We start from the raw sequence: 10,206 nt of genomic DNA, 5'->3' as shown, positions 1-10,206 counted from the left end.
TCGAATACAATAATCTATCCAGCTGTAATCCCACATTTCACTCCATGAATATAGTCGAATACACTCGAATACAACAACTGATTAGCTGGACTTCCCTAATTCACGCCTATTTTTGCTACTGTATTCATGAATACAATAGCTTAAATACATCAAATACATCTTATAACCACAGAAAAGGTATCTATAATCCGTAATATAGCAAATGATATCTATAGATGGCTTATTACTACTAAAAGATAGTGCTTTATGAAAATTTCTCTACTAAATTCTATCAAAATTTCACAACTTTCACATAATTGGAAATCCATGACTTCAATATTATTCATGCTTTCTGGTCAAAGTAAGGATCTTATCCCAACCTAAAACCTCCTTTATATCTTCTCAACCTTTTTTTCAGTGTAATAAAACTCTATACTCTTTCCAGGCATCATTTTCAGTACAATCAAAAGGTCAATGCCTTTTACACATTCATCTTTACACTAACTAACTTCAATTAGAAGGCTCTTCTTGATCAACTATTTCACTTAAGCAATGAAGATGCTGAACGACGTCTTTCATGCACGGTCTCTCTGCTTTCTTTTCTCTTAAACACGCGAGTGCAAGCTCCAAGAATGAGTTCATACAAGTCATTACCTGAGTCAAAGGCTCCACCTCACCAAGCAAGCGTCTGTCCACTACTTCTGTACCCGAACCATTGTTTGCTCGCTGAATAACATAAACAACCAAGTTGACACTATCTTCGTCTCGGGAGAAGTCAACTGCCTTCTGGGAAGTAAGAAGTTCTAGTAACACAACCCCGAAGCTGTAAACATCACTTTTATCAGTTAGTTGATAACTGCGAAAATATTCAGGATCCAAGTACCCTAACGTCCCCTGAGCACAAGTGGACAAGTGACTCAACCCCGGACAAGCCAATCTTGATAGCCCAAAATCTGAAACTTTGACATTGAATTCTTTATCCAGGAGTATGTTTGTAGATTTGACATCTCTGTGGTAGATAGGAGGGTAAGCAGCTGAGTGAAGATAAGCCAATGCTTCTGCAGTTTGTGAAGCAATTTTTAACCTTGTTTTCCAGTCAAGAAAGGTCGAATACTTTCCATGTAAATGATCATGTAGTGTTCCGTTGGAAATGTATTCGTAAATCATCAAAGGCTGTTCAGCTTCAACACAGCAACCTAAAATCTTGACCAAGTTCCTGTGATTGACTTGAGAAAGTATCTCTACTTCATTGAGTACTTGTTCAGTGCTCTTCACATTTCCTACTTTGGCCGACTTTACTGCTACAATAGTTCCATCGCAAAGCTCGCCCTTATAAACTTCTCCAAAACCACCACGACCCAAGATTCTGTCTTTTGAGAATCCGTTCGTAGCTTTCTTTATCTCCTTGAGACAAAACATCTTGGCTGGTTTTCCGCCGTTGTTTGATTTTAGTATGTCTTCTCTTGCCTTGGCAAGTCTAGCCCTGGTTGAAAATCTTCTTGATTTTTTCAGTGCCGCTGCAATCATCACAACAGTGAAAGCCAGAAACAACACAATCCCAATAGATATCTTTATTACAATTCCAGAGTGTTTCTTCTTCTTCATGCAAGTTCCTAAGGTTTGGTTCCAATAATAGTCATGATTGCAAAAGCAGCGAAAGACACCATTTTTACCAGAAGTTGAACATGTAGAAGCTCCAGAGCAATCAGATTGTGATCTACAGTGTGGCTCAGGTGGTGGAGACCATTGAATTTCCAGTCCTTCCTCCCATTCATTAGCCGGCTTCTCAGCATTCAAGTGTAGAATGCTTCTAAATGCTCTGCAGCCTGAGTTATGAAGGCGTATCTTGTACGCTGAGGGCATACCGCCAGCGACAAAAGTGCAGCATGGGTCAAGACCACTTGCACATTGAAGTTCCCTTTTAGGATCTACATGTCCAGAGCTATGCAAATATTTGTGGCATAAACTAGAAGGTGTGCAATTTAAAGGAGATATCAGAAGCCGAGGAGAACAATTAAATAAGAAGATAGTGTTAGAAGAAGTAACATTAAAAGGAAGAGTCTGGTTCAACCACAGTCCTTCACTAATTGGCATGTCTTGTGTAACACAAGTACCAGGTAGCCAAGGTGATGGTTGCACCACCATACGCCGAAATGAGGCCATAACTCTGAGGACGACATAAGAGCTTCCATTAAGGGTATCAAGATAGAGTTTTTGAGAGTGAGGATCACAACGAATAGAATAGTCAGGGTTACCACAGTCGGGATTTATGCTCAACGGATATGGTACTTCTAGAGAACCACAGTTTGGACATGTCTTCTGGGAATAAGAGTAATGAAAGAAGTGGAGTAACAGTGAGACATACAAGTGAGTTTTCCTCATGTATAGTATAGTCATGGTCATGGTCATTTTTTTGAGAGCAATGAAGAAGTTGAAAAGATTGTGGTAGAAAGGATGTCAAAGGTGGGTAAATATAGGCAAAGAAAAGAGAATAAAGTGGGTACAACAACTTATAACTACGCCTCAGTCCCAATCACTTTGGGGTCAACGATATGAATCCTCATTCCTTTCATTTAACTCAACTCATATCATCGTCATTACCAAAATAAAAAAGAGCAACTAAAAAAGATATATATATATATATATATATATATATACACACACACACACACACAACAACAACCCAATAAAATTCCACTAGTGGGGTCTGGGGAGGGTAGTGTGTACGCAGATCTTACCCCTACCCCGAAGGAGTAGAGAGGCATATATATATATATACATATAATAGTAATAACAATAATAGTTATAATAGAAGTTTTCTACCAAGTCTAAAACCTATTCCCAACTAGTAGGTATTACCTATATGGTTTTTTCTCTTTCATTGTGCCCTATCTTTAGCTAAGTCTGCATTAATTTCAAGGATTTATAGGTCTTTCGAGACAACTTCCTTCCATGTGATTCTAGGTCTACCCCGTCCCCTTTTAACGTCTTCTTCCACCATAGTTCCACACCTACGTACAGGTGCATCTGTAGGTCGGCACAGGACAAAAGAGAATAAAGTGGGTGAATGATTTTTTTTAAAAGGTAGTAGAAAGAATCTAGTTAAACAAAAAGATTTTGGCAATCATTGGGCTAAGGGATTCTTTTCTGAAGATGACAAAGGGCAGAATATTTATAGTATATCTGCAACTCAATTACCATTTGCCTGGAATGAGGTCTCTAATCTTTGCTTATTAAAGAAATAACTTGTCTAAAAAAGGAGAATGACAAAGAAGTGAATTCTAAGGATGATTTCAGTTCCTCATAAATAATTCGCGAGTTATCAACAAATATACATGTCTAGCAGTTCACAATTACTTTATCATTGTATAATTGCAGCCTGCGTAAGTATGTGAACAACTGTGCCAATAATAGTTAATGCGATAATAAGTAATGAGTTTGAACTATACAATATAGAAGTAACATATTTAGGGACATTTTACTGATAAAATACCAAATCAGGAGCAAATCTCTAAGTAACAACAACAACAAACTCAGTGAAATCACACAAGTGGGGTCTGGAGAGGGTAGTGTATACGCAGACCTTACCCCTACCTTATGAAGGTAGAGAGGCAAGGAGCAGATCTCTAAGTATTCTCAAAACTTATACAATGTGCACTTCTGCACGCGACAAACCAATATAACATGAGTATAGTGATTATCCTTCAACAACTTTTACAGCAGTTCTGCACCAAAAAAAGAAGAAGAAAAGAATGTACAGTAAATACATCAAATGCTGAGGATAATGAAGCTAAGTATTGAAGTTCAATCAAAGAAATAAGTCCATTAACTTTTTTGAATGTTTTAAAAGCTGACTACTCACCCGAATGGGCTTTGTTTAATAGAAAGCAGTTCAATATCAATCTGTAGATTAAAAAATAAAAAGGTGAGAAGTAATAAAAATACAATAGCCGTATAATAATGTTAAAGATATAAAGACGTCCATTTCGAGAATAAGAAAATAATGACAGATTGATCTTGCAAAAAGGCATATGATAAATTTCTAGACGTTCATTTGGTGCAACGATATTTGGGGGCTTATGTATGACGTTACAGTCTCGACACAATTTAAATCGAAGTTTTCTCTACATGTGTTCTCAGCTTGAGGTTTTCATTCAGACTACAAGGTTGCTAATTTTATCAAGCTACTGCAATATCACCACTTCGTAGCCACATGATAAAAACACAAAGACACACGTTATCACAAGGGGCCGGGGAGACGCTGTGTAAGAGAGAGCAATATTCTTTCTTTGCCGAAAGAAGGATGTCATGTTTTCCATATCTAAAAGGTTAAGCATTCCAGAAATTAATCATTTGGTGCGAAAAGTTGAAAAGCATTGCATAAATAGCATTTTGCTTCCAGTTGAGAGCCTTGAAATGAACGCGTCCTAGCATTGTCAAGGTTGTGCATATATTCCCACCGTCAGTGCACTTAAAACTTTATAGTTTTGTTTTCACCTATGTGGTCCCATACCTTTTTACGATACCTGGCTGATACCTAGCCCGAAAAATTGGTGGCCACTTTTGGTAAAATGATTCTTTTTTTTTTCTTCAAAATGGACTATCCTAGAGGTGTGATATCCTATTTTCTTTTGGAACTTATTTTGGTTCCGTTTTCTGATAGATCTCTTCTCATCTGGAGAAGCCCGGTGTTGACTAAAGTCTTCAATCTGCAAATGACCAATCTTTCTCAATCTACACAAAATAAACAGATGAAATAATATAGGCTATGGTTTATGTTCTTAAATCATGAAATGGATCCCTGTACCATTATACTTGACTAAGCGTGCACTAGTTATATTTTAGTTTCACAATGCTGAAGAAGCGCATTAGTATATCACTTAAACCTGAAGAAAAATAGTCAGTGTGGGAAAGACTTAAAAGGATGTACATATAACATTTCTTCTGGAACATTCTTTTCCACTAAGAACAAAGCTAACCAGTGTCCACATAACAAAGAACATTTTAAAGGTTATGTTATCTTTGTTTTTGGAGGTTTACACTTTGATTCTCCATGGGCATTTTATGAGGCTGAAGTTGAAAGAAACTTTTTCACAACCACATTCTTTTTCCCATAAAGTTAGAATTCCCTACATGTGGAATACGCTTTTCTGTTGATAAGAATGTTCTGCATCTGTTAGATGCCAATAAGAGTTTCTATCAGCAGTCAGCACAACCTCTAGTTCGTGGTGAAGCGACTCCCATTAGAAAGGTTTCCGCTAGCCACATATTTGATGATTCTGATAGGTATTACTACTAAAGTAATGATGATAATGATCTTTATTCTTTTGTAGACAAAAATACTAAAACAGCATTTAGCTGCATTTCACAAACCAACTAAAAGTTAAAAAAGACCATAATAGGTGTAAAAAACAGTTGAATTCAAACGGCATTCAGAAACTATTTGAAAACTATTTGTAATACATGAATGCAACAAAATACCTCAATTGTTGCATTTGGAGGAATTTCCTGCACTCCTTTTTTCCCATAAGCTAGTTCGGGAGGAACTATGAGCAGGCGCTGCAAAAACAGAATGTTATCAGTTCAAATGTTTATGGTAGCCATAAAAGTAAATAATCCATTATTATCAATGCAACTATGGTAAGTTAAATTTCATCGTCAGAAGGCATGATACACTGAGTTATGACCACGTAGTTGTGGTCCAGGACTCTCAGCTCAGGGGAAAAACATGAAACTTAAGGACCTTCTGATAATAAAGTGCGCGATGATCTCATCAATTTGACCACAGTTATACTTTCAATAAATTATGCCTCAGTTCCAAACTACTCAGGGTTAGCTGTATGAATCCTCTATATCCATTTTGCTCTGTTCGGGCACATTTTATTACAATATTAAATAATGCGCCTTATAAGGCAAATAGAGTTTCTCTAAAACTAAAGATTCTCTAAATCTCACATTTATTCTTATATTGATATATATGTCTCCATTTAGATCAGAAGGATTCACGCAATAACCGAACCTAATGAGAGTGTAACAAATTCAAGTTTTAGCATACCCCTTTCCTCAGGGAACTACATAAGAGAAGGTTGTGCGGTCGTCTACGCAATAAAAAAATATCCTGCATGTGATGAAAGTACAATAAGCTAAATGTCTCACCTGTCCTCCTACTCGCATCCCTTGAACACCGAGATCTAATCCTTTAAGGACGGCTCCCCTCTCTGATTGACCAACGTCAAATCCATAAGGCTACATGAAGTAAAGTATATTGGATAAGAAACATGCTGATATCTCAAAAAAAGAAAAAGTAAGTCAAAAAGCTTCACATGCAATAGATGTTCAGAAAACCAATCCATGACAAAAACAAACTAATCCCCCTAGATTTTGGCATTATGCTAAGATCAAGTACACAAGACCATAACCATAATGTTGGCAAACCAAAGCAGTTCTGATTCACGATATCTTAAATCAAAGAAGGCAAAGTAACTGTAGAAAGTAGAGTAAAGTAAGAAAAGCTTCTACAGCTCTTGATCCCTCTTAGAGAACGGATGTTCCCAGAATAACCTTCAAAGGATGAATCCGAAGACTCCAACAATTGGCATTGCAAAAAAGACAATATACTTTTGAGCCCTTGCTTTAATCAATGTATTCATAAATTCATAGTTTTCCATGAAATGGTTCCTTCCAGAGATATATATAGAACAGGATTATGAGGATTGACAAAATTTCCAAATCAAGGACTAGAAAATAAACATGAAGCGGAAGTACACTGGCATTGTCTGGAAGTACGGAAATGACATGAATCTACTAATGAAGCTAACGGGAATGTCATAACACAATTTTCGTTAAAGGAAGTTTTAAACAAAATATTTCAAGTGAAGGTGCATGAGTTCTAATGTACTAATTGCTAGTTTTCCACGATACACCTTAACTAGTCATGCAATAGTATTCATTGTTTTACACGTCCCAGGTTTCCACACTTGAAACTTGTATCTGATATTGCTATACAAATTCTGAATACAAGCTGAAAAAAATAAAGCAGATCAGTCTTACTGTTCCACCACCAACTCCCATTCCTTGTCTACTTGTCATGAATGTGATGTTCCTCCATTTAGCAACATAGTGGACCTACAATTATTACATAATACAATCAGATTTTAAGAAAGCAGTCTGTAAATCAAGATTCCTGACAAAAATATTATACTTGAGTATGAATGAAGAGACTGTAAAGCACATCGAGACTACATACACTACATTTCCAAATATATCATAAAATTAAAGACTCAAATTCTAAGGTTTCAGGGGAAACATCGCCATGTGACATGTCTAACTATTACGATAAACAAAGTAATCACCAATACTAGTAAACAATTCATTGAAGGTCCAAGGCAGTGCTGGTAAGCTATGACCTAAATAATTTATATTGACGAAGCAACCCTGATATGTTGTTTTTAGTTTCATTTGACCTCTTGGTAAAGGCTTGGACGTTATGGAACTTCTATCTACAAAGCTCAATATAAGAAGTTACGTTTTACTTGTACAGTGTGCTTGATGGTGGATTATTAATAATGTGATGTTGCATATTTATCTTATAGACACATGTTTTTAGAGATAAATCAAACATTGTACTTAGATACTCAATTCAACTTTGCCACAACCGTACTGCAACTCTAGATCCCTTCACTGCTTCAGCTCCATTGCCGACCTTCAAGTCATAATACCTGAGATATTTACACCGAAGAATGAAGTGAATAATCCACACATAAGAAAAACTCGGACTACTACTTCTAGCCTCGAAACTAGATGGATAAGAATATGTATTTCTTTCTCTTTTTTTTTTTTTTTTTTTGGGGGGGGGGGGGGGAGAGGTAATTAGATGCACATAGATAGAAAACAGGAAAGGCACAATGTCTTGGCATGAGCAAATGTGTACATTATACGTTGAACTAAGATATCCTAGACTCGAGTTAGCTACAAAATAATCTGTATAATAACCCCAAAAAAAGCCTAAATGTAAAAGTAAATGTAAATGTAGGGAAAACAGTGATTCAATGCTTCAAAATTGTATACTAACTTTAGACCATTAGGAAGGGTTGTGTATTCACTCTCTGGTATTTTTGCTCCCCTAAGCTGCAGCAAGAAAAATACACAGAAATTCCATAAATACAGAAAAGGAGATTTCCAACAGTGAGATATAAGGCGGGAAGTTATTCTTACAGCTCTTCTGCTTGTGCTAGCCGCTTCAGCCACATCACTTAGACAAAAGGCAGCAGCTGAATAGTGAAAAGAGCCCAAATAAGTAAAGCGACTCATTAAAAAAAGTTTAGCCTGTCACAGAAAATATGACACCTTTCTATATTTAGAAACAACTAACTTTAAACTTCTCATGTTAATCTTAACGAGACAATTTGTAGCCACACAAACAGGGCAAAGCTACATTATCCGAAGGGTGTCAATTGACCACCCTTCGTCGAATTACACAGTGTATATAGACAAAATATTAGGTTTTAGAGGTGTATAACATATACTAAATACCCTTTATCGGGAATTTTTTTTTACTTTTTTCAAGTTTGAACACCCTCGGAAATTCCTGGCTTCAGCACTGCACACAATGAGACAAATACCTATAGCTTGTTTTAGACTACAAATTTAAAAAAAAAACTTTATTCTTTCTTAAACTCCATACCCAAGCAAACACTCGAAGCAACTACCAATACTCTGAATAAAAAGGTCATTCAATAAATACCAAATAGTAACACATTATACAAAATCTAGAATAGAAAAAGTATTAAAATGACGATTAACAACAAATATCAAGAAATCATATTGATTTTACAAGTCAATGTGCATTAATTTGAAGATACTTAACCTTAGTTATAGACTGAAAAAACAAGAAATAGAAATGAAGGGAGCAAACCAGCTATAAGGAAAGAGCCCATTATTGCCCTTCTTCCTTCATTTTGAGAAGAAAGTATTTTAGGTGGAGCATCCAAAGATGATGATTTTGAAGAGCAAACACAAGGTAAAGCTGTTCTTCTCCAGTTGGTGGAAAAGGGTCTGTTTCCTGTCAATTCAAGAATCAAAATTTAGCTTCAATTAATTAATAGTAACATTTCCAATCTTCCCTCTCTGTGTGTGTGTGTGAGTGTGTGTGTGTGTGGTGTGTGTGTGTGTGTGTGAGAGAGAGAGAGAGAGAGAGTTTTACTTGAGAGGGAAGAGGAAGGGAGAGAGTGGAGAAAAGGGGTGGATTTGAGAGGATGGTAGAGGAGAAGAAGATCCATTCTTGACAGTAGAGGAAGTAGGAACAAAATTAGTTATGTAGTTCATACCGGGTATTTTTTGTCATCTTTTATTTAGAGAAGGAAGAGAGGGAAAATAGAGATAACATCCTTAATATGAACCACAATTTGTACACATATCACTTAGGACAACCCATGACAATATATTCATCTTTTTCCTCAATATGAACTTCCAATTGTAAATTTTGCTCTATACTTTTTCCTAAGAATACATTAAGGTCCCAAAACTTTGAATTTCGACTGTAGCTCTTTGTGTAAGTTTATCTTTTCAAATATTGGTAGACAATTAGCAGGCCGCCCAATCAGGTACGGTTTAAATTTGGAATTTTTACCTCCTATGACAAACGTTAACACCTTATTTATTTTAAATAAATATTATTTAAAAAAATTATATTCTATAGATACCTTTTAAGGTTTATAGCAAAATATCTAATTTTGGTACCTTCTAGCCCTAAGCCACTAAATACACTATTCAGTTACACTATTTGATTTCTCTCTCTAATTTGATACATGTCATTCTCTCTTCCAAATAATACCGGATTTATTGACCGACCACCACTTCTCTTGGCGACCACAACGTCGACGGATATGATGCCTTCTCACAAATACCAAACCTCAAAATCCAATAACTATCAATTACCAGAGAATCGACCATGGTATTCAACGTCGGAGCTTAAAGGGAAGAAGAGGGTGGCCAAATATAAAATATATTCCATGAAAGGAAAAGTCAAGAAATCATTCGAAAATGGTTATCGTTGGTTCAAACATGTGTGAGAAGCAATACAAGGATGCGTGGGAAGTGGGATTCAGGGTTTTTGCTCGACGACGGATTCGCAGAAAATTAGGGTTTGTTCTTGAACAAAGACAATGGATTTTGGGGCTGAGCAACTTGATTTTCTGTTAATATATTTCAATGTATTTTCAACATATC

The 10,206-nt window shown here is 36.1% G+C and overlaps 2 protein-coding genes across 3 annotated transcripts; both read right to left on the bottom strand.

The window, feature by feature from the left end:
- Nucleotides 1–293: 293 nt before the first annotated feature.
- Nucleotides 294–2,488, bottom strand: LOC104237370 (wall-associated receptor kinase-like 20). Of its 2 annotated transcripts, XM_009791510.2 has the most exons (2): nt 1,653–2,488; nt 294–1,496 (listed from the first exon to the last, which is right to left on the bottom strand). In XM_009791510.2, the coding sequence occupies exons 1-2, from the start codon at nt 2,386–2,388 to the stop codon at nt 490–492; spliced, it is 1,743 nt and encodes a 580-aa protein (XP_009789812.1). In that variant the 5' UTR covers nt 2,389–2,488; the 3' UTR covers nt 294–489. The 2 variants fall into 2 exon arrangements, with proteins under 2 accessions (XP_009789812.1, XP_009789810.1); XM_009791508.2 differs by having other exon boundaries at nt 294–2,488.
- An 893-nt stretch (nt 2,489–3,381) lies between these two features.
- Nucleotides 3,382–9,391, bottom strand: LOC104237371 (peptidyl-prolyl cis-trans isomerase FKBP16-4, chloroplastic). The gene is made up of 10 exons (XM_009791511.2): nt 9,182–9,391; nt 8,894–9,040; nt 8,194–8,249; nt 8,051–8,106; nt 7,640–7,697; nt 7,030–7,104; nt 6,136–6,225; nt 5,461–5,538; nt 3,842–3,882; nt 3,382–3,704 (listed from the first exon to the last, which is right to left on the bottom strand). Exons 1-10 carry the CDS (start codon nt 9,255–9,257, stop codon nt 3,677–3,679), a joined length of 705 nt encoding a protein of 234 aa, XP_009789813.1. The 5' UTR covers nt 9,258–9,391; the 3' UTR covers nt 3,382–3,676.
- Nucleotides 9,392–10,206: the final 815 nt, after the last annotated feature.

This window comes from Nicotiana sylvestris, chromosome 7 (assembly GCF_000393655.2).
Source record: "Nicotiana sylvestris chromosome 7, ASM39365v2, whole genome shotgun sequence".
In the NCBI taxonomy this organism is placed as follows: Eukaryota; Viridiplantae; Streptophyta; class Magnoliopsida; order Solanales; family Solanaceae; genus Nicotiana; species Nicotiana sylvestris.
This window is presented reverse-complemented; position numbering and strand designations above follow the sequence as displayed.

Excerpts from the sequence above, each read along its gene's own strand:
- LOC104237370 (XM_009791508.2), bottom strand. The coding sequence starts at position 2,388 with ATGACCATGACCATGACTATACTATACATGAGGAAAACTCACTTGTAT.
- LOC104237371 (XM_009791511.2), bottom strand. The coding sequence starts at position 9,257 with ATGGATCTTCTTCTCCTCTACCATCCTCTCAAATCCACCCCTTTTCTC. Across the intron at positions 9,041-9,181 it reads CCCTTCCTCTTCCCTCTCAA|GAAACAGACCCTTTTCCACC; the intron begins GTAAAACTCTCT and ends TTGAATTGACAG. Across the intron at positions 7,105-7,639 it reads TGAAGGGATCTAGAGTTGCA|GTCCACTATGTTGCTAAATG; the intron begins GTACGGTTGTGG and ends TAATAATTGTAG.